The 25,434-nt window shown below is 56.4% G+C and overlaps 2 protein-coding genes across 2 annotated transcripts in view; one reads left to right on the top strand and one right to left on the bottom strand.

The window, feature by feature from the left end:
* Positions 1-942: 942 nt before the first annotated feature.
* CORO7 (coronin 7) overlaps positions 943-25,434 on the bottom strand; it is a 60,728-nt gene continuing 36,236 nt past the window's right edge. Inside the window, exons 10-28 of the mRNA XM_036278530.1 lie at positions 9,254-9,308; positions 8,668-8,725; positions 8,358-8,503; positions 8,188-8,280; positions 7,895-8,026; positions 7,314-7,440; positions 6,772-6,947; positions 6,167-6,275; positions 5,972-6,058; positions 5,742-5,884; positions 5,564-5,668; positions 5,400-5,485; positions 4,454-4,595; positions 4,260-4,349; positions 2,805-2,921; positions 2,429-2,564; positions 1,939-2,030; positions 1,330-1,416; positions 943-1,213 (exon numbers count right to left, since the gene is read on the bottom strand). Coding sequence (XP_036134423.1) covers positions 1,208-1,213; positions 1,330-1,416; positions 1,939-2,030; positions 2,429-2,564; positions 2,805-2,921; positions 4,260-4,349; positions 4,454-4,595; positions 5,400-5,485; positions 5,564-5,668; positions 5,742-5,884; positions 5,972-6,058; positions 6,167-6,275; positions 6,772-6,947; positions 7,314-7,440; positions 7,895-8,026; positions 8,188-8,280; positions 8,358-8,503; positions 8,668-8,725; positions 9,254-9,308 — 1,987 coding nt within the window. The 3' untranslated portion in view covers positions 943-1,207. The remainder of the gene's footprint in view (positions 1,214-1,329; positions 1,417-1,938; positions 2,031-2,428; positions 2,565-2,804; positions 2,922-4,259; positions 4,350-4,453; positions 4,596-5,399; positions 5,486-5,563; positions 5,669-5,741; positions 5,885-5,971; positions 6,059-6,166; positions 6,276-6,771; positions 6,948-7,313; positions 7,441-7,894; positions 8,027-8,187; positions 8,281-8,357; positions 8,504-8,667; positions 8,726-9,253; positions 9,309-25,434) is intronic.
* Positions 15,407-25,361, top strand: VASN (vasorin). The gene is made up of 2 exons (XM_036278531.1): positions 15,407-15,511; positions 23,290-25,361. Exon 2 carries the CDS (start codon positions 23,300-23,302, stop codon positions 25,313-25,315), a length of 2,016 nt encoding a protein of 671 aa, XP_036134424.1. The 5' UTR covers positions 15,407-15,511; positions 23,290-23,299; the 3' UTR covers positions 25,316-25,361.

Raw genomic sequence — 25,434 nt, 5'->3', positions numbered from 1 at the left:
TGGAAGAGTGGCTGATACAGGAAAGGCACCCAATGTTTGTTGAATGAAATGAGTCAGGCTGTTTTGTGCTATGTCACAGACCACTGCCCTTCTTTCCTGCCCTCCAACTCTCCAAATTCTTTCTTCCCTCAGCACCCAGGCCATCCTTCCCTGTCTGAAATGTTCTCACAGCTCTCTCTTTGGCTTCTTGGATTTTGGACCTTAGCCCTCTTCTTAAATGTTACCTTCTCAGACCCTGAACACCCTGTTCCCCCCTGCATCCCAATCACTCTTCCACGTAATTTATCTCCTTCACAGCTCTCTATTTGCTTACTTGCACACAATATGGCTCCCCTGCATAATAAGACTATAATAAGTACCTTGAGAGGCTCATGTCACTTCTGATTTACAGTATCTATCATCCAGAGCACTGCTGGATGGATACCTCTGCTGTATGAATGAATGAACTCCCAGAAGCATGCAGCTGAAATGGCCTCAGGAGCAAAGTGGATCCTGGGACCAGGGGAAACCCTCACTCATATTTCCTGTCCCCTTCCTCTCCCAGCCAACCCAGAGACCACAGCAGCACAAGAAGTGGCAGGCTTAGAAAAGTTTAATTGCTGAAAATATCCCAGGCATGTGTAGGCCAGCCCCTGTGGGGCTCACACTCCCTTAATCAGGCCACCAGCCTGTTGCCCCCTTCTCCTGGCTTCAAGCCTGGGAAGCAGAGTGACTGGTCTCAGACCCCTGAGGCTGGTGCTGCTCCAAACAGCTTGGCAGGGGGCCAGCCCCTGAGGCCACTGACCAAAATTGGGAAAGCAGGCAAGATGAGGCAGCATGTAATAACTGAAGATGCTCAGTGAAGACAGCCCAGGCCAGAGTAGGGAAACAGGGAGCCCAGGGCCTGCCCAGAGACATGCTATTGACCCCTCCTGCCCCCCCCCCACCTCATCCCACCCCCATGCCACTGGCTCCACATGCTAGCAGGCAGCTGAGAAGTGGGCAGTACCAGAGAAAGCAGAGATGCAGGCAATCCATGGGTGTTTTAGCAGGACCCAGAGGGCATGGAAGTGCTCAAGGCCCAAAGAAAGCCAGGGTTTCTGGGATGAGTTGTGCCAAAGCCGAGAGATGCCTTCCAATTTGAGGGTAAGATATGAGGTGTGCAGGGGCACTAGGTGGTTCTAGGAGGTGGCAACGGCAGGTGAGGCCAGAGGTGGCTCGGGGCAAACTAGTCCTGGGGAGATAAACCAAGAAGTGGGTGGAATTGAGAGGATGTGGGGAAGGGAGGTAGCACATGCTGCAGGGATGAGTAGGGGAGGGATGGGATGCCAGGCCCACTCATTCACTCACCCATTCATCCTCGTCCACACCTTCAAATGAATCCTGGGGGAGTGGGTCTTCCCGATTCCCCAGCTTTGCCACCATGGCATTCAGCAGCTGGGAGAGTGGACAAAGAGGTGGGAAGGGAAAAGGACCTCTGACCCCGACAATGTCAGACTCCACTTTGAACCCCATCAAGGTTGTGAAAGAGCCATTTTCATTAGTGCCCCAACAAAGTTGATGGTTTTCACTGAAGAAAACAGTTCTACAAAGATGGAAGAGCCAGAGGCAGACATACTGTGACGTGCTGCACCAGCATCACAGGGCAGCTGCCTGCACATTGCCTCAGAGGCTCAAGTGTGCACCATAGTCCCAAATGCACTTAGGTCCAAAACCTCTGGTTCTGGTTAGGTTGGGACAGGCCAGGCCAGGGCCTCTCTCTGCCATTCCCTGGCTTCTCAAGCTGTGTCCCATAGGTGAAAACAGTCAACTTCAGGGCTCTGGAAGGTTTCCTCATCAAGCTCTCCAACTGAAAGGGGTGTGACACTGGCTCCTGTCCCAGTGTGGGTCAGGATAGAGAACTGAGGGGCAACAGAGGGAACCCTGTACTCTCCACAGTCAGCCCTCTCCTGTGCCTACCTCTTCCTTCTTTTGCTGATCTGACTTCTCTTCCAGGTAGAGTGCTGAGGATGGAGCCCGACGGGCAGGGGCTTCACGGGGGGCCTGGCTCACTGGGGTGGAGCAAGGACAAGTATCAGGCACAAGAGTCCATTCAGTGGGGGATCTTTGCCCAACCCTTTGGAACCAGCCACCTAGGGGATTCTGTTGCAGAAACCTCCAGAGGTAGCATTAACTGTTACTCAACCCTCTGTTCACAAGGCTGTGTGTATGTGTGAGTATGTGAGTGTGTGTGTACTGGGGGAAGGGACTTGTAATGGCAACACAGACCCTGGGCCCTGCCCCCTAGTGGCTTAGAGACTGAGTCTGGAGATAAAGCCATCCCATCCCATCCTTAGAAGTACAGAGGTTTTTGCATGCCAGTAGGGATAGAGTATCTGCCTTCTGCCCCTTTCTCTAACCCCCACCCACTCCCTGCATCCTACCTACCCACCCTAGTCCCTCTTCTGACCTGGGGTCATGCCAGAGGGCTGCAGGCTGAGAAGCCGGGGCTGTCTGTTAGCGCCTCCCAGCCAGTCTTTGGCACTGAGCACCGGCTCCCAGCTCACGGCCGTGTCTGGGAACACATCATCCTGGAAGAACTCTTTCTGCAGGGAGGGAGGAAGGGACTGCCCTGAGGCACTGACCAGAGGCCCAGGGCACACTAGCATGCATTGGGAGCAGGGCTTGGCAAGACCTGGACACCAGTCTGGAGTTTCCAAATCTTAGCAGGGTAGGGGAATAGGTGCCCCAAAAAGCAGTGAGGAGGGAAGTTTTGGGACAGGGCCAGTCAGGCCCCAAAACCCCTGACAGGAGCTGGGTATTGTCATACTAGGCCCCATCCTTACCCTGACTCTGGGCAACCGGAAGGCGACAGGCTCCAAGGAGGTCTGGCGAAGCCGTAGGCATCGGGCAAACTCTACTTCACGCACATCACACTCTGTCTTGGGCAGGAGAACAAAGCCCTAAGAGGGTAGGGGAGTCATGCTGGAGCTGGAGCCCAAAGCTCACAGCTGGGCACCTGGACCCTCAGGGTGCCAGCACCCCTCACTTAGGACCACCAGGACCAAGGCCCATCACTGGAAGATCGGTCATGGCTGATACATGTTTAACAACAGGCTCTCTGGAGGAAAAACACTCTGATATGTAATATTTGCTGATTTCCATGGTTTGAAAACTACTGCCATAGCTGATTTAACTGACTTGTTGCATACAGATGGAGAAAGGGATGTGCAGTAGCATGCTATCATATTGTATTTTCCATTGGACAGATCTGACAGATGTAAATAACCTCAATGGCATAAAAAATAATAAAATTGGGTAAAATAATAGGAAATGATAAATTGAGTATTTACTGCCTTCATTTTTTTTTTTTTTTTTTTTTTGTTAATCCTCACCTGAGGATATTTTTTCCACTGATTTTTAGTGAGAGTGGAAGGGAGGGAGGTAGAAGAGTGAGAGGGAGGGGGAGAAAAAGAGAGAAACATCATGTGAGAGACACATTGACTGACTGCCTCCAGAATGTGCCCCGACCAAAGCTGGAGACTGAACCTGCAAACCAGGTACATGCTCTTGACCAGGAATCAAACACGTGACCATTTGTTGTACAGGCCGATGCTCTAACCACTTAGCAACACAGTCTAGGGCGCCTTCATTTAAAAAAAATCCTCACCTGAGGTTATGCTTATGGATCTTAGAGCAAAGTGAAGAGAGAGAGGGGAAGAGAGAGAGAAGGAGAGAGAGAGAAAGAGAAACATCCAGTGCTTGCCTTTCATACATGCCCTGACCAGGGATTGGCCCCACAATCTAGGTATGTGACCTGACAAGAAATTGCACCCACGACCTTTTGGTATTTGGGACAACACTCCAACCGAGACACACCAGCCAGGGCTTGCCTTCATTTTTAGTATACTGTGGTCCCTGGCCACTTCGTGCTTCGACGTGCACAGCTTCACTCTATCGCGGTTAAGCCACGAATGTTGAAGTGGGAAGGGGTGAGGGACGACTGTATAAATAAAGAAGTCTACTTCGCAGAAATTCATTTATAGTGGTAGAGTCTGGAACTGATTAACTGCGATAAACGAGGGCCGACTGTAACTTATTTGCAGGTTTGTATAACCTAACCTTATATAGTTTAACTTTTAATAATGGTTAAATTTAACCACCAGCTCCAGGGAGCTGCTGAGCACACCCCACATGCTCCTGCACTTCCCCAAATGGCCAGTAGAGGGCAGGGGAGCCATGTAGTGCCACCCAGGGAAGGAGGATGGCGGGGATGGCAGGGATGGCACTTCAGGGCTCACCTTGTGGGGGTCAGGTGAAGTGAAGCTGTTGCACTCCAGGAAGAAAGGGGCCTCTGGGAGCAGTTCATACAGGAACACGCGGGTGTCGCCCTGGCAGGGATGGGTAGATGGGACAGTGAAGTGGTGAGCTAAAGCTGCCTTAGCCTGACCTCCTCTAACTTGCCCACCACCCCCACCTTTGCACCCCAGCCTACCTTGCCTGTGAGTAGCACCAGGCCGGTGTCTGGGTCATAGCTGGGCAACAGGGTGGAAGGAGCTACGTCCAGCCCCAGCACTGCCAAGGGGCCACTAGCCAGGGCCTTGGCTGAGTACAGGAGTAGCTGGCGTTCACTTCGGCTGCAGAAGGGGGTGGGGGAAGGATGCCGAAACAGGTCGATGGAGGGGCATGAGGCAGGACAAAGACTCCAGCAAGGACCCCGGTCTTGTCAAGCTGGGGGCCTCAGGGCCTCAGGACCAGAGGAAAGGCCTCTGTCCATCTTCTTGTGATCCAGCCCTTAGAATTACTGGCCTGGCCTAATGCAACAGTGTCCTAACCTGTCGCCTGCCTCAACCTCTTCTCCCTAACTACTGTCCCCCTTTGCCATCCTCCAACTTCTCCCCAGCACACACAGTCCTGGCCCTGGCACCTGTCCTATGGCCGATGTGGCCCACTAAGTCTGGACTTTTCTCCCCAAGGTATTTCCCACCCTCTGCTCTAGCTAGGTTGGTCAGCTTTCTGGTCTTTCCACCCACATTTGATATCCTCTGGTTATTAGCCCCTTTGTGACGCAGTTCAAATGACACATCCCTTAGGAGGCCCTCCCTGATCCTCCTCCAAAGTGAAAAATGCCCAGTCCGTGGCCCTCTCCAGTAGGCTTGCTTCTGTGTTTCGTGTGCTTCAACTGGTCCCTACCAAGCATGGTCTCCTTGCAACAGACCCAGCTTTTATCCCTCTGTGCCCCCATTTGACTCATTGTTCCCTTCCTTCCCATCTACCTATCTCCCTATCCATCCATCCATCCATCCATCCATCCATCCATCCAATAAATGATGGGTAAAGACAGCTTCTGCATGCCAGACAGTTGTAAGTGTGTCAAGGAGAGAGGGACACAAGGGGCTTCTGAAGTTTGCAAATAGGGATGGTAGTTCCTGAGTCCTCACCTATCAAAGCCAGATACCAGCAAACATTGACCATCACACACCCAGACGATGCGGGCTCCACGGGCCCCCTCAGGCCCTGGACCTTCCTGTTGGAATACAGCACATGAGGCCCAGCCAGGCCCCCCGCTGGGCCTGAGGACTGCCCACTATTCCATCTTGCTTACTTGCAGGGGTTCAGGGCCACTCCGGGGCTCATAGATCCGCAAGCATCCATCCTTGCAGACAGTGGCCAGCTGCTGCCCATTGGGACTCCAGGCCAGGCCAAATATCTGGGGGCAGATGAGGAGGTGAGAAGCGGCCTCTCACCCTGTATATGGGCGCTTGTACCCACAGCTGTCCTACCTGGTCCTGGTGGCCCTGTAGCCTCAACCGCTCGACTCTAGCCTGAAGGTCCCAGATTCTAATGGTAAGGTCATAGGAAGAAGAGGCCAGCAGGTCAGCCGCCAGGGGGTGGAAGCGTAGAGAGTAGATTTTCTCTGTGTGACCTGGAGACAAAGCATGGGGTGACACTGAGCTCCTCAGGAGTCACTGCTTGCCCTCAACCTCCCTGCCCCTACTAGGGCCCACCTGACCTGTGAGCACAGCCTCAGGGGTGGTAAGCACTTCTTCCAGGCCCTCTGGGGGCACCCGCCACAGACGAATCCTGGCATCTTCCCCGGCTGCAGAGAGCAAAGGCTCAACACTGCTGGACCCAAGACACTTGTGCTCCCCCTGCTCCCATTTAAGACCCTGGGACACCCCTCAAACCCAGCACCCAGCCTCCTTACCCACAGCAAGGCGGTGGGGGTCAAAGGGGTCCCAAGCCAGATCGGTCACGGCTGTCCCATTCTGAAGCGTGGGCAGTGCTGTATCAGGCAGGCGGCCTGGCTTCCGCAGCTGTGGGAGGTGCCCCCACCCCGAGTCCCGTTAATAATAGGCAGGGCTGCAAGGCAAGCAGCATGTCTGGGTCCCCATCCTCTGTAGCCGATGCCCCATTGCTGGGTGGCCCAAGCTCTCAGCCTCAGCTACCTCACACTCTGAGCCTTAAGTGCCAACCGTGAGGCCCCAGAAAGTGAGGTGGGGGGAAGCATGGAGTGGTAGAAAGAGCTCCAGTTTGGGGCTCAGGTGGCCTGGGTTCATATCCCCAGCTCCACCACTTACACAGCTGTATGACCCAGCAGGTCATTAACTTCTCTGTGCCTCACCATTCTCATCTATAAAATGGGGATAAGAGTGGCACCCCCACATGAGGCAGCTGGGAGAATTAAAGGGCACACTGGGTGGGTGCCTAGGACATGGTTTGTGCTCAGAGAATGTGGGCTGGTGTGGGTACCCAATACCTTTAGTGTCCTGCAGGGACTTGGGGGCAGCAGTAGTACGGTGGAGCTCTCACCTCAAGCACAGCCACCTGCCCACCGCTGCCGAGCAGGGGCACAGCCACACGTAGCTGGTTGGCACAGAAGCCATCGCTCTCACCAGGAGTGGTGAGGTTGAGCCCCTTGAGGTTGGTGATATGGCTGTCTCGGTGTAGGACAGTGCCGTGAGCATGGCGGAACTTGGAACTGGGGCCTAGTGGGTGGCAATGACACAGAGCCTTATGAGGATGCCCTGTGCTGCCCTGTGGGAGAACCCCAGGCCAGCCCTATGTTCTGGCTGCTTGTTCCCCTCCCTGCAGCATCATGCAGGGCATGTGCCCAAGCCCAGACCTCTGCTGGTCCAGCCAACCAACATAACTGGCCCAAATGGCGCCTGAGAATGAAATTCAAGGTATCTCCGTGGAAGCTAAGGGGTCCAGGGAATGTCCAGGCCACTCACTTCTAGATGAGACTGACTTCATATCACAGGACATGTGACTCCACCAGGAAGAGAGACAGGACTGGGCACAGAGGAGGATGACTGGACTGGGGGTAGAAGGGGCAGCCCCCCCCCCCTTACCCAGAAGGCTCTGCAGTGACCTCTGGCTGGGGCTGGTGCCGATGCCACTGGTGCTGGAGAATGAGGGCCCCAGGCTAGATGGCGTGGAGGGTGAGATCAGAGAGCTAGAAGGGGAAGAGAAGCCCTCCTGGGGGCAAAGCACCTGGGGTCAGTCACAGGCCCCTTGGCATGTTGGCCAAAGAGATAGGATGCTGGGATCATCACTCTGGGCTCCTCCTCCTGGACTGTAGGACACTGAGCTGGGCATGAAGCCCTGATCTAGGACGTGGGGAAGGGGCATAATCGCAGATGCTCATGTGGGGGTAACATGGGGGTTAAGTGAACTTCAAACCATGGGGACAGCAGGTGGCAGCTGCTGGCTCCCAGCATTTGTGAGAAGGTGGGCCCAGGGTGGTTAAGATCTGCCAATATTTCAAGAGAAGCCAGAAATCTAGATTTTATGTAACAGTCTCTCTACTAAATGTTCAATTTAGAGAATACTGTGAGTTTCTTTGTCTGTTATGTTTGACAGTTACAAAAGGTTAAAAAGACCATGGGGGCTCCCACTGTGGTGTTGAGAAGCAGGCAGCCCTGGCACTCACACTGGGATCCTTGTCGCCTGTGGACAGCTCTGCAGGCTGGACTGCACCAGGGGAGGGCTCTGCAGGGGGCACCAGGTGGGAAGTGAAGCTGCAGTGGGGCTGACAGGCTGGGTTGAGACTGACCCTCTGCACCTATGGGGAGAGGAAGCAGTTGAGGGGTGGGAAGGGATGGGGAACACAGGGCAGCTGCGTTAGTGCATGGCTGGACTGTGGGGCCACGCATGGGGTTGCTGTATGGAGTGCTTCCAGGGGCTGGTGGAGACCAGGAGTGGCCAGCCAGGCCTTGGCCCTACCTGCTGGTTGCTCCCAGCCCACCAGGCATGGGGTTCAGAGGAGGGCATACAGCCTGCAGTATCAGGGAACAGGTCCTCATGGAACTCCACAGCCTAGTGGCAACAGATATGTGGCCAGTGAAGCACGAATCCCCCAGACCCTTCCAGACCCTCACCCAGGCCCCCCTCACCTTGCGGGGCACGTGGTAGCTGATGGGCATGATGGCTGTGTCACTCAGCTGAAGGACTCGGAGCACCTCACAGCCCATGACAGCCAGCGCCCTCCGGGGCACAAGTGCAGCCCCCCGAAGCACACTCTCCAGGAGGCACTGTGTCACTATTGGGGAAACTATAGGTCAGGGGATGGGAGGGGAAGGGAAGAAAGAGGAAGGAAAGAGAAAAGAGCAGGAGGAAAAAGAGAAAGGAAGAAGAAAAACAGCCCCCCCTCAAAGTAACAGAAAGGGGAGGGGAGGGGAGGGGCGGGTGAAGGGCAGGGCTTACCTGGGCTCAATGCCATCTGCTGGGGGACCACCTCGTAACAGTACAACTGACTCTCACCCTGAAACGAGCCTAGTCTGAGGACCCTGGTGATCTGAGGCAGCCCCAGGTCCAATACCAGCTCTCCCACACCACTCCAAGAACCTGAACTACAGAAGCATGACAGATATCAACTAGGCACCAATCTGCGCTAGACAATGAAGTGAGCCCTTAGTGGACCTTCTCACCTGTTCAACAGCACACACGGAGTAAGCACTGAGAGCATATGTTCAGTATTTACAAAATGCCTACTGTATGCTAACACTGCCCCATTTTCAGCCTGTCCTCATGAAGCTGACATTCATGGATGGAGACTTGGAGGCCCAGACACTAATAGGAAGCTGCTCAGCCTGGCACTGGTGGAGCTTGGGGGACACTGTTCTAGTTACTCCTTTCTGGGGGTGGTCGTAGCATCCTGTACTCTCCACTCTCCCAGCTGTCTGCTTAGGTCAAAGGTCAGGGACAGGCCTGGCAAGTGAAGGCACCAGCCAGATATGGGTGAACATGGGTAGGGGTGAGAGTGGGAGTGTGGTTCCAGCTTCTCCCTCACCTTTCCTGCCAGGACCAGGAGCCCGGAGTCTGGGTCCAGCAGGGGCATCAGAGACCTGGGGGAAAGAGAACTGGTCGGTGGGTGGAGCTGGCTACTCATGGGCCAGGGGCAGTAAGAGGTCTATGAGCTTTGTGACCCCAGATAAGAGCTCAGGCCAAGCACCACAGGGGCTGCGAGTGATGTGGCCCCTCCAGCTGTAACCAGCTGGTCTCCCAGGACCCTCTGTCTCATCTCCCTGTGCTACCAACACACCAAGCATGTCCCTACATTCTAGACTTTCTCTTCCCGAGTCTTCCATATGCCTACCTACTTCATTCAGGACTTGTGCTGGGCCCTGGGCACAGGAGAACCATCCCCTCTTTCTACACCTCAGCCCCAACCTTACCCCAGGCAGACCCCACAAACATTTTGCCCCTGATCCCACCTTAGCCAGCCTAGACATTAGGCCAGCATTCCTGGGGCAGGTGAAAAGGTGCTGGAACTGGGGGATTCCCTCCATCCCCATCCAGTGTAGCCAGGTGGGTACTCCAGGTCTGCACTAAAGTTTGGGGGCCATCTCCTCAGTCATCCCAGCTTCCTGGGGTCTTGATGACGTCTTAGAGACTCAGACCCACCTCAGCACTGACCTTGAACCCCTATGCCCAAGCCTGAGCCATAGGCCAGAGCAGGGCCTCCTCTGCTGTCACACTTCCTTGCCTCCCCATTCTTCATCCCCCCTGTTCCCAAGGCAGGCCTGGGAGGGGCGGTGGCTGGGAACATGGAGGGCAGGCTGGAGGCCCCCAGCACCCCTGCTGCTCTGTGCTCATCTGGTCTTGATCAAGGGCCTATTGCTGCCCAGGGATTTACGATGCCCCTCTACAGGCCCTGCAGAGGCCCCTTTGCAACTCCCAACCCTGTGGATGCTTTCTAGTCCAGGGTCTCGGGGGGGGGGGGGGGGGGGGGCCAGAAGAACTCTGGCAGGTGTCTTCATCCATTTAGTCTTGGTCTTATGTCCCTGGGGACCTGGGGGCTTGGGTCCCCACCTCACTTATTCTCACACAGAACCCTGTCTTCACTGTGGTCCTAGTGGTCAGAGGTCACCCAGCTGTGACAGCTGCCTTCATCCCTCACCCGGGCAACAAAGGGCCCAGCCCTCTCCTCCCCTGCCTGTCTACCCTCCCAGCCAGCTTCCCAAAGCTTGCCTGCTGCCCACCTCCCACCACCCCCACCCCCACCCCCACCACACACACCCTGCTGGGCGCTACAGAGTGAGCTAAGAAGATGGGTGGGGCCCTGGGTGTTTCCACAGCTTCCTGGAGGACACTGGGCTGGTCACCTGTGAGTAACACAACCTTTAATTACCTCGGGTCCAGCAGGGTTGGACTCAGAACTGTCCTTCTTGACCTGATCTGACTACTGCCTGCCTTAGGGGAGGGGGCAGGCAGGAGGGACAAAGTAGATGTGTGGTCTGGGGTGCCCCATCACTGATGCTGGCTCCAGGGGTGTTAGATGCAGGTCCCTATAACAGCTCTAACAAGGCTTTCACTAAATTCATTCTCAATCATTCATTCCTTAGGCAAGCTGGTCTGTGCTTAGCCCTTGACAATACCTATAGATATGACTGGAGGTATACAAAAGACCTCACCTCTGACCTCAAGGAGCTCCCAACCTAGAGAGGCAGACACAGTCCACAGATAAACACGTGAAGGAAAAGTCCTTGAGGACACATGGCAGAAAACAGAGGAGATATTCCCACATCCAGGGGAGAGAGTTCAGGGAGAAAGAACAGCATGAGAAAAGGGCCTATGGCAGGTGGGTGCATGGCCTGTTTGAGGAATAAGGAGGACAATGTGGCTGGTGGCATAAGCAATGAGGGTGAAAGTATGAGGCCTGGAATGGGGAGGTTAGAGGCAAGACAGGTTAGGGTCTGGGTGCACCAGGAGGAATGTTCTGCCCCCATCAGACAAACAACGAAAAGTTGATGGCACATCTTAAGTAGGAGCAGATGTGCACTGAGCAGAGAGTACCACGTGGACATGAGTAGGAGGAGTAGAAACAAGAGGTGGTGGGTTCAGGGCAGAGTCTGAGGGCAAGAGGGCTGGGACACTCCTGCTGCCTTGGAGAAAACTGGTGGGACTGTGGGTTCCACTACAGCTTTGATGGCTCACCAGTGCTCTAAACCAACCTCCCTAAGAGGTTTGACCTGGCCTCCCTGCACCCCCACCCAATCAGTCCCAGCTGGCCAGCCTACTGACTCAGGTGCTGGGGGTGTGGGGGCAGGAAGTCACAGAGGGCAGGGCTGGCTCCTCCAACAGGTCAAGCCAGTCTTCCTCGCCTCAAGCAGAGCTATCTGGGCAGCTCAGTCAGGCAGGAGCACCTGCCTGCCAAAGCACTGGCTAGGAAATGGGGTCATGGCACCAGCCCCAAGGGCTGGCCAACAGCTAGCTGGGGCCTGATCCCAGGCCTTATAAAGAGAGCCAAGCCAGTTCTGGGTCCAGAATGCAGAACAGAGCCCCTGCCTGGCAGAAGGCCAGAGGTACTGGCACAATTACCTCTCCCACTGCCATGGCACAGGGGGAGGACTGACATCTGGGCCTGCCACTGGAAAGGACTCTGACCGAGGTCCAGTTTAGAGCTCAGATCTGCCCCCTAGCCCTAGCCCAGGTCCCAGAAGATGCACAATGATGGTGGTACAGAGTGGGTCATGTGGGGGAAGGGTCAGTCCCTGATAATTCCATCAGCTCTCCCAATATTCCTACAATTAGCATAGGAATTACTGGGGAGTGTGTCTGGTAGGAAAAGCAGCTTCATTAGGTGTTCTCTGGTTCTCCCCACCAGCTCACCAATGTAGATATCCTGGCATTGCCACTAATCCAAAGCAGTCCAGGTTCCTTGGATCTGTCTCTGTCACCCAGGCTGGACAGTGGGGACCCCCATGGACCAAGCTCTGCCTCATACTCCTTAGCTCCCTCCCTTAAAGAAGCTTCAGGTAACCAGCTTCTAAAGGGAGGTGATGGCCCTGGCTGTTTTGGCCCAGCAATTAGAGTATCAGCCCATGAACCAAAGGGTTGCGGGTTTGATTGCTGGTCAAGGACACATACCTGGGTTGCAGGTTTGATCCCCTGCCCTGGTCAGGGTCATGTGGGAAGCAACCACTATTGTTAATTTTTTTTTCCTCTTAATTGACATTAGAGAGAAAGAGGAAGGGAGCAGGAGAGAGAGAAACATCAATGAGAGAGAACATTGACTGGCTGCCTCCTGCATGTCCCCCCACTGGGGATCAGGCCCACAACCTGGGCATGTGCCCTGACCAGGAATCGAACTGGTGACCTCCTGGTGCATGGGTCAATGTTCAACCACTGCGCTACACTGGCCAGGCAGGAGGCAACCAATTGATGTCTCTCTCTCTCCCCCTGTCCCCTCCCTTCTACTCTATCTAAAAACCAATGGATGCATGAACAATGGACATGGACAACAAAGCTGGGGACAGGGCAGGGAGGGAAGGGGAGGAGGCTATCAGTGGGGGGAAAAGGAGAAACATCTGTAACAAAAATAAATTAATTAAAAAATAATAAAATAAAAACCAATGGAGCCCTGGCCAGTTTGGCTCAGCGGTTGGAGCATCGGCCCGTGGACCAGAGTCCCGGGTTTGGTTCCCACCTGAGGCATGTGCCTCGGTTGCAGTTGGTTTCTGGCCTTGGTAGGGGTCGTGTGGGTGGTGACCACTTGATGTGTCTCTCTCACATTGATGTTTCTCTCTCTTCTTCACTCTCTCCCGCTCTATCTGGAGATAAATGCAAAAATGTCCTCAGGTGAAGATAAAAAAAATAATAAAATAAAAACCAATGGAAAAGTATCCTCAGGTGAGGATTAAAAATATAAATGCAAATAAAAATTAAAGGGAGGTGGTGTCTTGAAGCCATATAAGGAAAGGATGGACAAACTGGGGAGTGGTCTCTTGGAAGCTGCCCTTGAACCTCTGGGTGGATAAGAGCATGGCCTGTCTGAGTCCAGGGTGCAAGATCAGGGCAGGAGATGGACCATTTAGGCAGGTGGGGTCTCTCCATCATCAAGAACTGGCTATTGCCCGGCCAGTGTGGTTCAGTGGATTGAGCATCATCCCATGGACTGAGAAGTCCCCGTTCAATTCCCAGTCAGGGCACATACCCGGGTTGTGGGCTCGATCCCCAGTAGGAGGTGTGCAGGAGGCAGCCAATCGATGTTTTTCTCTCTCTCTCTAAAAAAATCAATAAAAACATATTTTTAAAAAAAGAGAACTGGCTGTAGAGGTAAGAGGCTTCGGGGCCTGTCTGGAAGACCTGTTCTCTGGGGAAAGTCAGGCTAAAGGTTCTCAGAGCAACCCTCCTTCCTACAGTATCTGTGGATACGCCTGAGGGTGTTAAGGGACACAGGACCCAAAGGCAGAGGCATAGAGACAGTCTAAACAGACCCAATGGTACTGACTGCAAACTCAAATGCTTGAGGAAACTGAATGAGTGAAGCAGCCTCATGTGAGACAACTGGGAGTGGTGGGGACTGGGGTGAACTGAGCCTGAGGCTTGGTCAGAGGGGGCAGCTGCCACTTGGCCTCAGCTGAGAGTTCCTGTTCAAGGCAAGCTGGGAAGTCCCGTTTTAATGTGAAACCACCGGATTTTAATGTTTGCAATTGCATCAAAGTTTTAAAAAGTCCCATACAAGCCAAATGAAACACACCCAAGGGCCAACTGTGGTCCAGGAACAGAGGTCCACAAGTTATGCTACACATCCACAAGTATCAAGATAAGCAAAGGATGCAGGTGTGGTGTCCAGACCCCTGCCTGTCCTGAAAAGGGGCCCTGTGGGGAAGAGGCCCTAAGGAGGCTAGGAGTTGAGAGGAGAAGTCTGGGAAGTGAGTGTAGCAGCTGAACCCTGCTTAGCTCATTAGCAAATGGACATGGAGACTATCCTGCCTTTTGGGGGTGATCAAGTCCTGCAAAGACCACCTGCACCCCCTTCCAGCTCCCCTTGGTGTGGCCCAGCCTCATGGGACAAGCCCTCCAGTGGGCCCTGAAATTCCATCTGGCACAGGCAAAGGCTCTGGCTGCAGGCTGGGCCAGAAGAGGAGGCGGGTGTCCCAGGGCCCTCTGGAGCTCAGGAGCTGAGCTGGGTCCCAAAGCTCTGAGGCATGCCTCTGACCACAAACATGTATGGGGAGGAGGGAAGAACCTTTTCCTGGAATACTCCAAGGAAGGGGATTTTTCTAAACTAGTCCAGCCCCTGGCACCGGTCCTTCCTGCCCTATCAAGGGCCACTGTCAGATTCACCCAGGCCCCACCCACTGACGGTGAGGCCCAACCTCCCACTCCATCCCAGTCCCCCACCCCCACATACACACTCTGGCTTTGGAGCTGCCTGTAACTGTGAGGCCTTGGGCAGATGGTCATTTCCCCTTCCTGTGTCTCAGTCCCTTCATCTAAAATGTGTGAAAGGTGGTCCAGGGATGCTCACAGCCCTGAAAGCTCTCATGGCTAAAGGACCACAGAACTCAGATTTGGTGTTAGATTTTGTACCTAGGAGGCCCTCAAAAGGGCTCTATAGGGCCTGCCCAGGAGTTTTTGAAATTGGGATTAGCTACCAACAATAGCACATTGAGAGATTTCACCTCAAAAAAATAAAATCCAGATTTCCAGTTTCTCTTGAAAAATCCAAAGCTCTGGCAGGCTAAGGCAGGTTGTGGAGGCTGAGTTCTTACAACTTCTCTTCCTCCCCTGCCTTTCCAGGTCTGCACAGGCTCTGGGGTCTGCTACTCAATTTTATGCCACCTGTCTGATGTGTCACAGCATCAGGGTTTGAGACTCTGTCTCACTGAAATCCGCTTGTTTGTACACGAAAAACAGGGACCTGCCCAGGGTCGTAAGGCAAACAAGCGGTAGAACCGCCTGGAGGGTTGCAGTCCTGATTCCAGACGGGGTGAGACAAGATCTCTCCGGCCCCCTAGGTCAGGGGGTGGCAGGGTGAAGGCCAAGACACCCAGCCAAAAGACCCTAGTTGAGGGGGCGGTGGGTCTCCCTTGGCCCCGGTGCGGCCCGGCCAATGGGGAGCGACCCCGCCCCCAGCCAGCGACAGCCCCTCCCCCCAGCCTTAAAGGCGTGATCCGCCTCCCGCGAGCTGACACCGCAGCCTGAGCCCGCGGCGGGGGTACGCGGACGCTGCCTCGGGACCCAGGAACCCTCCGCTCTGGCCGGCGGGGAAGGACTGAGGCCGCGGCCCGCCCCGCCCGGCTCCCGCTGCTTCTGTCTGGTGAGTGTCTGCCGCGCAGGGGGGGCTGCGGCCGGGGGGGGGGAGGGGGGGCGCCACCGTGGTGGGTTATGCACATGCGCTGATCCACCGCGCGCACCCGCACTCAGGGCGGGCCTGCGCCTTCAGCCCCACACCATCACCTGGGCCGACCCGGGCGCGGACAGTCCCGTGTCTGGGTGCGCGCGCGGATGTGTGTACACGGCTCACCGGCCATTCGGCGGGTCTGTGAGCAGACAAAATAAACACCCCCCTCCCTCGCTTCCTCCTCCCACGGCTGGGCTCTCCAGGATGACCAGTTTTATGAATCAAGTCCCTCTGAGGGGCTGGCCACGCCATAGTCTTGGGTTACTTTTACCTCTTAAAGTGGGACAGTCTGGTTCTGGGCCCCTGGTGCCCCTGTCACTCAGGACAGAGGTGGGGTGGAGTGAGGCACAGGTATGCAGCCCTAGGGAGGTGTAAGCGGGTGGCTGGCAGGTATTAATGCACCATTCCATCCCCCCACTCCCAACCCCCACCCCTGGTCTCCACTCCACCCCACTGCAGACCTTGAGTGCCTGGGGTACAGGTATTATCATCTCTGCCTCTTCCAGAGAAGGGGCTTTGCTTGGGCTTTGAACCCAATGGCCTGGAGCCAGCCTAGTCCTTTGTGCCCCAGGGCTGGCAGCGCTAGGGCCTGAAGGCTGCTGGGTTCCCCCTGTGGTCACTGGCAGATCAACTGATTGGTGCCAACCATTCTGTAACCAGGGTCCCTGACCACTTCTCCCCCTGGGACCTAGGGATGGAGTCCGAAAGGTGGGAAGGAGGAAAAGAAACCCTGACAGTCCCAGTGTCCCCCTGCTTGTCTTTTGCACTAAGGGCAGGTGAGGCTCTGGAGCAAGGTATCAGGGCCCACTGCCCCCTCTCCAGGCCAAGAGCTTCTGGGGGACTGGACTGTATCTCAAAGGACCCTTCCCAGTAGGCTGGACTTTTGGGTGTTGAAGGCATAAAGGGATGGCTAGGCGGGTAACCTCCTAGTAGGGTCCATTCAAACTGATCCAGCAGGTAGTGAAGTCCACTTAGGGTCCAGCTGTTAGCAAGGCCCAACAGTGCAAGTGGGTGGGGGGGATGGGAGAGTAGTCCCCTGAGTTTGCTGTCTTCTCCCAGGGGAATCAGGCCCCAGAGCTTCTGTAAACAGAGTGTCAGAGGCAGGAAGAGGGCTCTGGTAATGAGCAGCCCAGCTGGATCCCCTCCAGACCATTATTTGGCCTCTCCTGGGCCTAGGGAGGGACGAGTATACTCATGCCAGGCTGGGGGCCTGGGCATGGCCTGTCCCCACCACCCTGGCTTTGGGCTGCTGTAAACAGAAACAGCCACCCTGGGACCTGTGGGGTCCAGAGTCGCAGATGGGACTAGTGTGGGCTGGTGTTCCAGGACATTTGCTGGGATGGCCTCTCTCTAAACTGGAAATGGGAGAGTGATTTCAATACAAGAAGACCTTAGACATTGCTCATACCTCTACTTTCCCCAGGAAGGCCCTTCTGGCAGGCAGCGCCAGGGCCAAGGAGATACCCTGGGCAGGAGATGAGTCCAGTTTCTGGCTCCCATTCCTGACACCCCCCACTATAGCCCTGAGGTGGTTGGGACAAGCCCCAGGTAAAGAGAGTTGAGTCTTCATGGGGGCTTATAAATGGATCCTACCCTTGGGCTAGGCAGTTCCTGGGAACAGGGAAGTGGGGTTCCAGCTCGGCCCAGGAGGCAGCTTTCACCTCAGCAGGCCAGCCAGACAGTACCCCCTGGTGACCAGAGAAACATCCCTGACCACTGGCAAACCCTCAGCTCATGGGAAGGGCAGCAATGCCACCTAAATGGGTTAGTGACCCCTTCTGGAGCCCCCCTTAGCTCTCCTTAGTCTCCGCCCTGGGCTGGGGAGCCCAAGGTTCTGTCTGCACTGCCAAGAAAACCAGCTCCCCTCACTGCTGTGGAATTTGTGAGAGTTCTTGGAGAAGGGGGCGGGGGAGTGTGTGTGTGTGTGTGTGTGTGTGTGTGTGTGTGAACACAGTCCATTGGGTGTGTTTTGGGTGTGGGCGTGTGTCTGTGTGCGCGTGACTGGAGTAGGGCTATGTTTGGGGGTGGGCAGGGGTGCTGCGGGAGTCTGCATGCACCACGGGCGGGCGCAGGCTCAGCCTTCCTTTTATCGGTTTCCACATTCCAGAGTCAGCCGGATTGCTTTCTCTTAGCTGGCTGGGCCGCCTGGCCGGCCAGGCCTGCAGGCCTCCCCCGCTTTTCCTCATTCCAGCTTCCTGGGTATGAGGAAAGGCTGAAGCAGGCTCCCTTAGACCACCTCGGTTTAAGGGGTTGGGGACAGGCGAGGAGCCAGTTCTTCTCCACAGTTGGGGAAGGACCCCCCCACACCAGTCTCCTCCAGGGAAATGCAATAAGGCTCTGACATTCCTCTGAGGCTGCCTGAGAGATTTAATTAAGGAGGGAGAGAGCTGGCTAGCATTGAGAAGGGGCTGGGGCAGTCACTGGGGCCTGGATATGCAGCACTGAGAAGTAAGGGTGGGGGCAGGGTGGGGGCTCCCCATATCAATCTCACCTGCTTGCACATCAGCTGACAAGAAGGGCCACTTCTGCCACAGGGTTACCTACATTCCTGGGTATGGTGAGCATAAGGGCAAGACCTCCTTTGGGGCCACTTCCTTCTCAGACCCTGTCTAAGCCCCAGACAGCCTGGGCCCAGTTGGCTTGGGGCTGGTGGCCTCCTTTGGTGACTAAGGGCTTCCTCTGGCAAAGCCAGGGTTAATTGCAGGGTTAGGACCTTACTTGATGGGTGCTTGGCCCTGGGTGGGGACAGGGCAGTGAGGAGGCCCTGTGTCTGAACCCAGCCCTGGTGGCATCACACCCGCACGTGCCAGCTGTGGTATCTGGACTGGCCCATTTCTAGTTGGGCTGTAGCCACCACATAGCTCCCGGGTCAGCAGGTGTCTTCTCCCAACAGAGTGGCACCTCTCCTGACTAAGATGGCACACGCCCCACAGCCCCAAGGGCTCACTTGAAATGTGGATTGGCCTTAGTCACTTATCTTCCTGCCCTGGGCTGACAGGTCTGGTGGCTACCAAGTCACCCACAGTGCCACAGAAGGTCCCCACCTGGGGCTTGGCAGCCTTCTGCTCTTCTCCCACACCAGCTCAGGGATCTTGCCCTGACTGGGAGAAACAAACTGATGTCCAGACTGTCCCCCCTCTTTGCTGCCTCCTGTCCCAGGGTCTGAGCCCTGGCTGGAGGGGAGACTCACCCGAAGAGATTTTCCAAAACACAGCTCTGCCAGGCCTCACCCCAGACATTCTTATTTAGTTAGCCCGGGGGTGGGGCCCAGGCATCAGGAACTTTCCAAAGCTGCCAGGGTGATTATGATGTGTAGTTGGGGTTGAGAAGTCCTGTGGGTTCAAGGTGGGAGATGGAAGCCCAGAAAAGAAGGGAACTGGATGAGGTCACAAATTGAGTGTCAGGGTCCCCAACCTCTTTGCCCTGCTGGGCCAGAGACTGCTTTGTCCCAGTGATGGGGAGATGGGTGGGCCTGACTTGGGCCCTGAACCTCTTCAGACACGTCAGCGAAACTGGAGCCAGCTGTCCTGGCCGCCGGCACAGTCCCGCCTGCCTGGGGGGTTGGCAGACTCCTGGGCTGGGCTGCTGCCAGGCCTGGCCGGCAGTGCTTACTTAGCCCAGGCAGGCCAACACTGGGAGCCAGAGGCCCAGAGGCCCAGGGTCAGGCCTAAAGTACCCGACCCCTACATTCACTCTGTAGCATCGGGCACAAGAGGGGTTGTGCTGGCCTGTCCTTCCCCAGGATCAGTAAGATACTTCAACCTCAGATCTGATGCAGTCACCCAAATGTCCAGGTTTCACCCACTTGCCAGTTGCTGCCTGACTCAGGGCCTTTGTGTGAGCGGGTACCCCTATGTGTGTCCCACACTTGGGTGTGGGTGTGGGTGTGGGCACTCTGGATCCCCCTGAGAGCTTTGATGATAGATGTCCTTACTCATAGAGCCCTCACTCTGCTCCCCCCCCCCCCGCCACTGAGGTCATATGCTGAAGGAGGCTGGCCAGAGGATTGCTCACCCCTCTACCCCCTGCAAAACTAAAGGCCAGCCCCCCATCAGGCTGCTCTCCCACACCTATGGGTGGAGGTTGGGGGGCAGCCTCTACATGGAGGTCTCACCCTCAGTCCAGGGGGCCTCCTAGCTGTGCTGAAAGGGACCCAAAGCCCCTCTAACACTATGGCATCTGCCTCTGAGCAGACTCGGGTATTATGGATAACACCCTCAGTAGCTAATGTTGACTGACCACTCAGATGTGCTCCAAGTACAAACTAAACGGCCCTGAAAACTAGGCACTATTTCCAGCCCCCTAACTTCTCAGATGGGAACAGAGATGAAGGCCCATGGCCAGGCTAGCACAGAGCCAGGCTGCAAACACAGGCAGTCGGACCCTAAAGCACAATCCCAAAAACTTCCTTGGAGTTTGGCAAGGCCAGCAGCAGAGCCCAGGCCTCTTTGTCTGCTGCCTCTTTCCACCCAACCATGGCAGAGCCAGGCCAAGGCAAAGCTGTATTGAATCCAGGTGGAGAGATGTCTTGGACCATGTTACCTTCTTCCCTCCATCCCCCCACACCCCCAAATGCCAGGGCTGCCTCCAGAACTCTCCCCACACCCTTAGCAGAGAGAAAGGTCCCACCTCCCTCCCTCAGGTCAGTGGATCAGATATCAAAGCCCAGGGCCCTGGTTCTTCAGACTTGCTGAAATTGTAACTGGCTAGGCAAGGCAGCCATGACCCAACCCCTGCCACAAGACACCCCCACCCCCAATGCACACACACACCAGCATGAGCCCAAACAAGCAGAATCGCTTCCAGAACTTGTTAGAAGAACTTTCCCATTTGAAAACAAACAGAACACTGGGTGCTCAGAACAACTCTGGAAGGGTGAGGCAAGACTGCTGAGAAACTGAGGCCCACAGGTGGGAAGGGACTTGGGAAGCTATTTAGGGGCAGAACTTGGGCCCAAATTCAGGCCTCTGTCTCCTACCATCTGACACCTGTTGCCTGCCCCTCCACAGTCAGTCTTGGCCCTCTGAGGGGTTGTCTGATGTCTGATCTGCCCTTGGTGCGAGGCACCCTGTGACAGCGCCCCTGGAACCACCAGCCCCCACTTGCTGTTTTCCAAAGCCCCAGTGCTAACTCCTTGTTGGGTGATGATTCTGGGCTCAGGCCTAGGTGCTCACCCCTGCCTCCTAGGGAGTGGGAAACAGGTTAGCTGCCTGCTGGGTTCTCCTAGCTACTCAGCCAGATTGCCACTCTGGGTCCAGACAGGGCCATAGCAGTTCCTGCCTCCCTGCTCCATGATGACTTTATTGTGATTAAAGGGAGCAAAGCCCAGAGCCCATGCTGGTCCCCCTCCTCAATGCAGAATGGGGAACACCCCCAGCAGTGCCCCAGTCTTGGGAGGTGTATACTCTGAAATGTCCTGGGAGAAAGATAAAGAAATCTAGGGGCCGAGAGAGACCACTATCTACACCTTACAGCTCAGCTCTGACACCCCTGGCCCAGGATTGCCAGACTGGAGCATGAGTTCTAAATCATGACCTTATCCAAGTCCTTTGGGAAGCCAACATCACAGGGGTGGTCAGGCTGGCCACATGTAGGGTCCCCTCCCACACCAAGTCTGGCTGCTCCCTTCCTGACCCCAGCCTGTTCCACCAGAAGAGCTGATTCAGGGAGAGGTGGCTCACCCCACCCCCCATGAATATTGGGGGGGGGGACACTTATAGCCCACATCTGGAGACCAGGCTGAACTCTGAGTCAGTGAGGGTGGAGCAGGTCCTCATAGGGGAGGAGGCCGGGTGGGGTACACAGAGCCCCCTTGAGATGGCACTGGCAGGGCCAAGGGTGTATGAGACAGCCAGGAGTCTAGACAGCAAGAAGGAGGCACTGGCTAGGGGTCAGGGAAGGCATCCCTGGCTAGCTTCTGAAGGCCAGTTATCACTGTTAACTAGTAAGGTACAGAGGCTGATGGTCCCACTTCCCAAGCAGAGAGGACCCTACGGGGAGCAGGGTACCCAAACTGGGTGACAGGCCTTTACCTAGAACTGGCCTAAGACCACAGTAGCCTCCCCAGTGACTTGTCTAATCCAACCCAGGACCACCTGTCTGTCCTCCACCTTATATTCCAGGAGTCCACTTCCCTGGAGGAGGGACAGCCCAATGGATAGCAGTGGGGCATAAGGCACCCTGGATGGGGGGCCATGTTACCTGTCTTGGCCTGACAGCTGGCCAGTGTGGGGGAAGGGGAGGCTGAGCCCTAGCACAAAAGGCCCTTGTGTAAGCAGAGGTGCCTGGAAGGGAGGGGTGCTGGCCTCCCTGGGACTGTATACCAGTTCAGATTGTAAGGACTGTTGCCGGCATGGCCCCCAGGTTTTCCCCAGGAGCCTGAATGAAGGGGGGCCCATGCTGTGTGGCCCCGTCCTGCCTTGGGCAGGTCAAGCTACAAGCTAGAGCCTGGAGTGGCTGGGGGATCTGCCCCCCACCCCAGGAGGACTGGGCCCCCGCAGCAGGTCTAGCTACACATGGACCTACTTAAGGACCCGGGCTCTGGCTCAGATTTCTCAGTAGTGCAACGACAGCAAGCACTGCACCTCCAGGAGCCCCACCTTTTCTGTCCCCTGGAGTGATGAGAATAATTCCCACTCGGAATAGCTGCTGGCAGGACTACAAGAGGTGGCTGTGAATGCTCAGTGGCACTGGCACATGGGAAGGGCTGAAGCTCTGCTTCAGTGCCCAGTCTATAGTAGAACCCAAGAAATGGTAGATATAGGAATCTGGGGAGTGTTTCCAGGTTTGGCATTGCCTCTGGGGCCACCATGCAACCAGTGTCCCCCCTCACCTCTAGTTCTATCATTGTGCCTGCAGGGGGATGAAGGATATGAACCAGGGTTCCCTCCCTACACCCCTCCCCAGGGGGACACCTGCCAACTGCTCCAGCACCTCTGCACCCTTCCCTAGGAACTTCCCCACTGGCCACATCCTGGCTATCCCACTGCTCCCGTCCTGGGCAGGTCTGACTTCACAAGTGGAAAAACACCGATCCCATAGTTTCCATGTGAAGTCTTCCCACTGCGGTCTCTCCTCACTTGGAGGATGCAGAGCGTGGCGGCAGGGGCCGGTGGCCTGGGGCAGCCAGCTTCTCTGCTTACGCACTGGGCTCATTGCCCACCACTCTCTCCCAGAAGCTGTGGGGAGGGAGCCACCATTCTCTCTGCTTCCCTGTCCATCTCAGCAGAGATTTGGGGATGGAGGGTTGGAGGAAGGGCCAGAGCCTAATGCTTTTTGATCACATGTTCTCTCTGAGCCGCAGAAAAGTGGGAGGGCTGGGGTTAAGGTATAGGTGTCTTTTGTGGTCCTTGAGTGTTTAGGGGCTGGGCCCCATTCTGTGTGCATCAACCCACTGAACCCTGGTGACAGTGCAGGAAGTATCAACTGATAGCATAATGAGGTTATGTGACTGTACAAAGTCACATAGCAAGAGAATGATGGGGATGGGACAGGCAATGTATAGCTGACTCATAACTACAGTGTGCTATTGGATTTGGGGGCAGGGAGTGGTGAAGGGGGCTTGGAATTCCCTTCTCAGTCCTTCCTGGCATGGCTGTCTCCTGGGCCCCTGAATTCCCTTCTCAGTCCTTCCTGGCATGGCTGTCTCCTGGGCCCCTGACTCACAGTCTCCTGTCTTTCCTCTCTGCACCCAGGGACCAAAAGATGCACTCCAGGGTCCCCCTGTCCCTGTTGCTGCTGCTGCTGCTAGCCCCAGGGCCTGGGGTGCAGGGCTGCCCATCTGGCTGCCAGTGCAACCAGCCACAGACAGTCTTCTGCGCTGCCCGCCAGGGGACCATGGTGCCCAGAGACGTGCCGCCCGACACGGCAGGCCTGTACGTCTTCGACAACGGCATCACCACGCTCGATGCAGGCACTTTTGCCAACTTGCCGGGCCTGCAGCTCCTTGACCTGTCACAGAATCAAATCACCAGCCTGCCCAGTGGGGTCTTCCGGCCACTTGCCAACCTCAGCAACCTAGACCTAACTGCCAACAGGCTGCGTGAGATCACCAATGAGACCTTCCGCGGCCTGTGGCGTCTGGAGCGCCTCTACCTGGGCAAGAACCGAATCCACCACATCCAGCCTGGCGCCTTTGATGCACTTGACCGCCTCTTGGAGCTCAAACTACAAGATAATGAGCTTCGGGCACTGCCCCCGCTGCGCCTGCCGAGCCTGCTGCTGCTGGACCTCAGCCACAATAGCCTCCTGGCCCTAGAACCTGGCGCCCTGGACACCGCCAATGTGGAGGCGCTACGGCTGGCTGGCCTGGGGCTACGGCAACTGGATGAGGGGCTCTTTGGCCGCCTGCGCAACCTACATGACCTGGATGTGTCAGACAACCAGCTGGAGTATGTGCCACCTGCCATCCGGGGCCTACAGGGACTGACACGCCTGCGGCTGGCTGGCAACACCCGCATCGCCCAGCTGCGGCCTGAGGACCTGGCAGGCCTGGCAGCCCTGCAGGAGCTGGACCTGAGCAACTTGAGCCTGCAGGCCTTGCCACATGAACTTTCAGGCCTCTTCCCCCGCCTACGGCTCCTGGCAGCTGCCCGAAACCCTTTCAACTGCGTGTGCCCCCTGAGCTGGTTCAGCTCTTGGGTGCGGGAGAACCGCGTGGCACTGGCCAGCCCGGAGGAGACGCGCTGCCACTTCCCACCCAAGAATGCTGGCCAGATGCTCCTGGACCTTGACTACGCTGACTTTGGCTGCCCAGCCACCACCACCACAGCTACAGTGCCAACCACAAGGTCCTTGGCATGGGAACCCACACCTTCATCTTCCAACCCAGCTCCCACCTGGCAAAACCCCACGGACCCTGCTGCCAAAGCCCCAAGCCTGCCACCTGCCACACCACCCACTATGGGACCCGACCCCCAGCCCCAGGACTGCCCGGCGTCCATGTGCCTCAACGGGGGCACCTGTCATCTAGGGGCTCGGGGCTACCTAGCCTGCCAGTGCCCTGAAGGTTTCACTGGCCTGTACTGTGAGAGCCTGATGAGACAGGGGCTGCGGCCCTCCCCCACTCCAGCCACGCTGAGGCCTCCTGGACCCCTGCCCCTTGGGATTGAGCCAGTAAGCCCCACCTCCCTGAGGGTAGGGCTGCAGCGCTACCTGCAGGGCAGCACTGTGCAGCTCAGGAGCCTCCGCCTCACCTATCGCAACCTGTCAGGCCCCGACAAGCGGCCGGTAACACTGCGGCTGCCTGCCTCACTTGCTGAGTACACCGTCACGCAGCTTCAGCCCAATGCCACCTACTCCATCTGTGTCAGGCCCCTGGGGGTGGGGCGGGTACCTGAGGGTGAGGAGGCTTGTGGAGAGGCCCACACTCCCCCAGCTGTGCGCTCCAACCATGCCCCCGTCACACAGGCCCGAGAGGGCAATCTGCCACTTCTCATTGCACCTGCCCTGGCTGCCGTGCTCCTGGCTGCACTAGCTGCTGTAGGGGCAGCCTACTTTGTGCGGCGGGGGCGGGCCACAGCTGCTGCAGCTCAGGGCAAAGGGCAAGTAGGGTCAGGGCCCCTAGAGCTGGAGGGGGTGAAGGCCCCCTTAGAGCCAGGCCCCATGGCAAGTGAGGGTGGCGGGGAGGCCCCACCTGGTGGGCCCGAGTGTGAGGTACCACTCATGGGCTACCCAGGGCCTGCGCTCCAAGGGCCCCTTCCCACTAAGCCCTACATCTAAACTGGGAGTGATGGACTACTGGGCTGGGCTCTCAGCCCTGCTGGGACTGGCCATCACCTTCCTGCTGCCAGACCAAGAAGTTCTCAGATCCATATGACAAAGAGGACACATCAGGGCAG

Source organism: Molossus molossus, unplaced genomic scaffold, assembly GCF_014108415.1.
Source record: "Molossus molossus isolate mMolMol1 unplaced genomic scaffold, mMolMol1.p scaffold_m16_p_3, whole genome shotgun sequence".
In the NCBI taxonomy this organism is placed as follows: domain Eukaryota; kingdom Metazoa; phylum Chordata; class Mammalia; order Chiroptera; family Molossidae; genus Molossus; species Molossus molossus.
The sequence above is the reverse complement of the archived record's forward strand: the minus strand, read 5'-3'. Positions and strand labels throughout refer to the sequence as shown.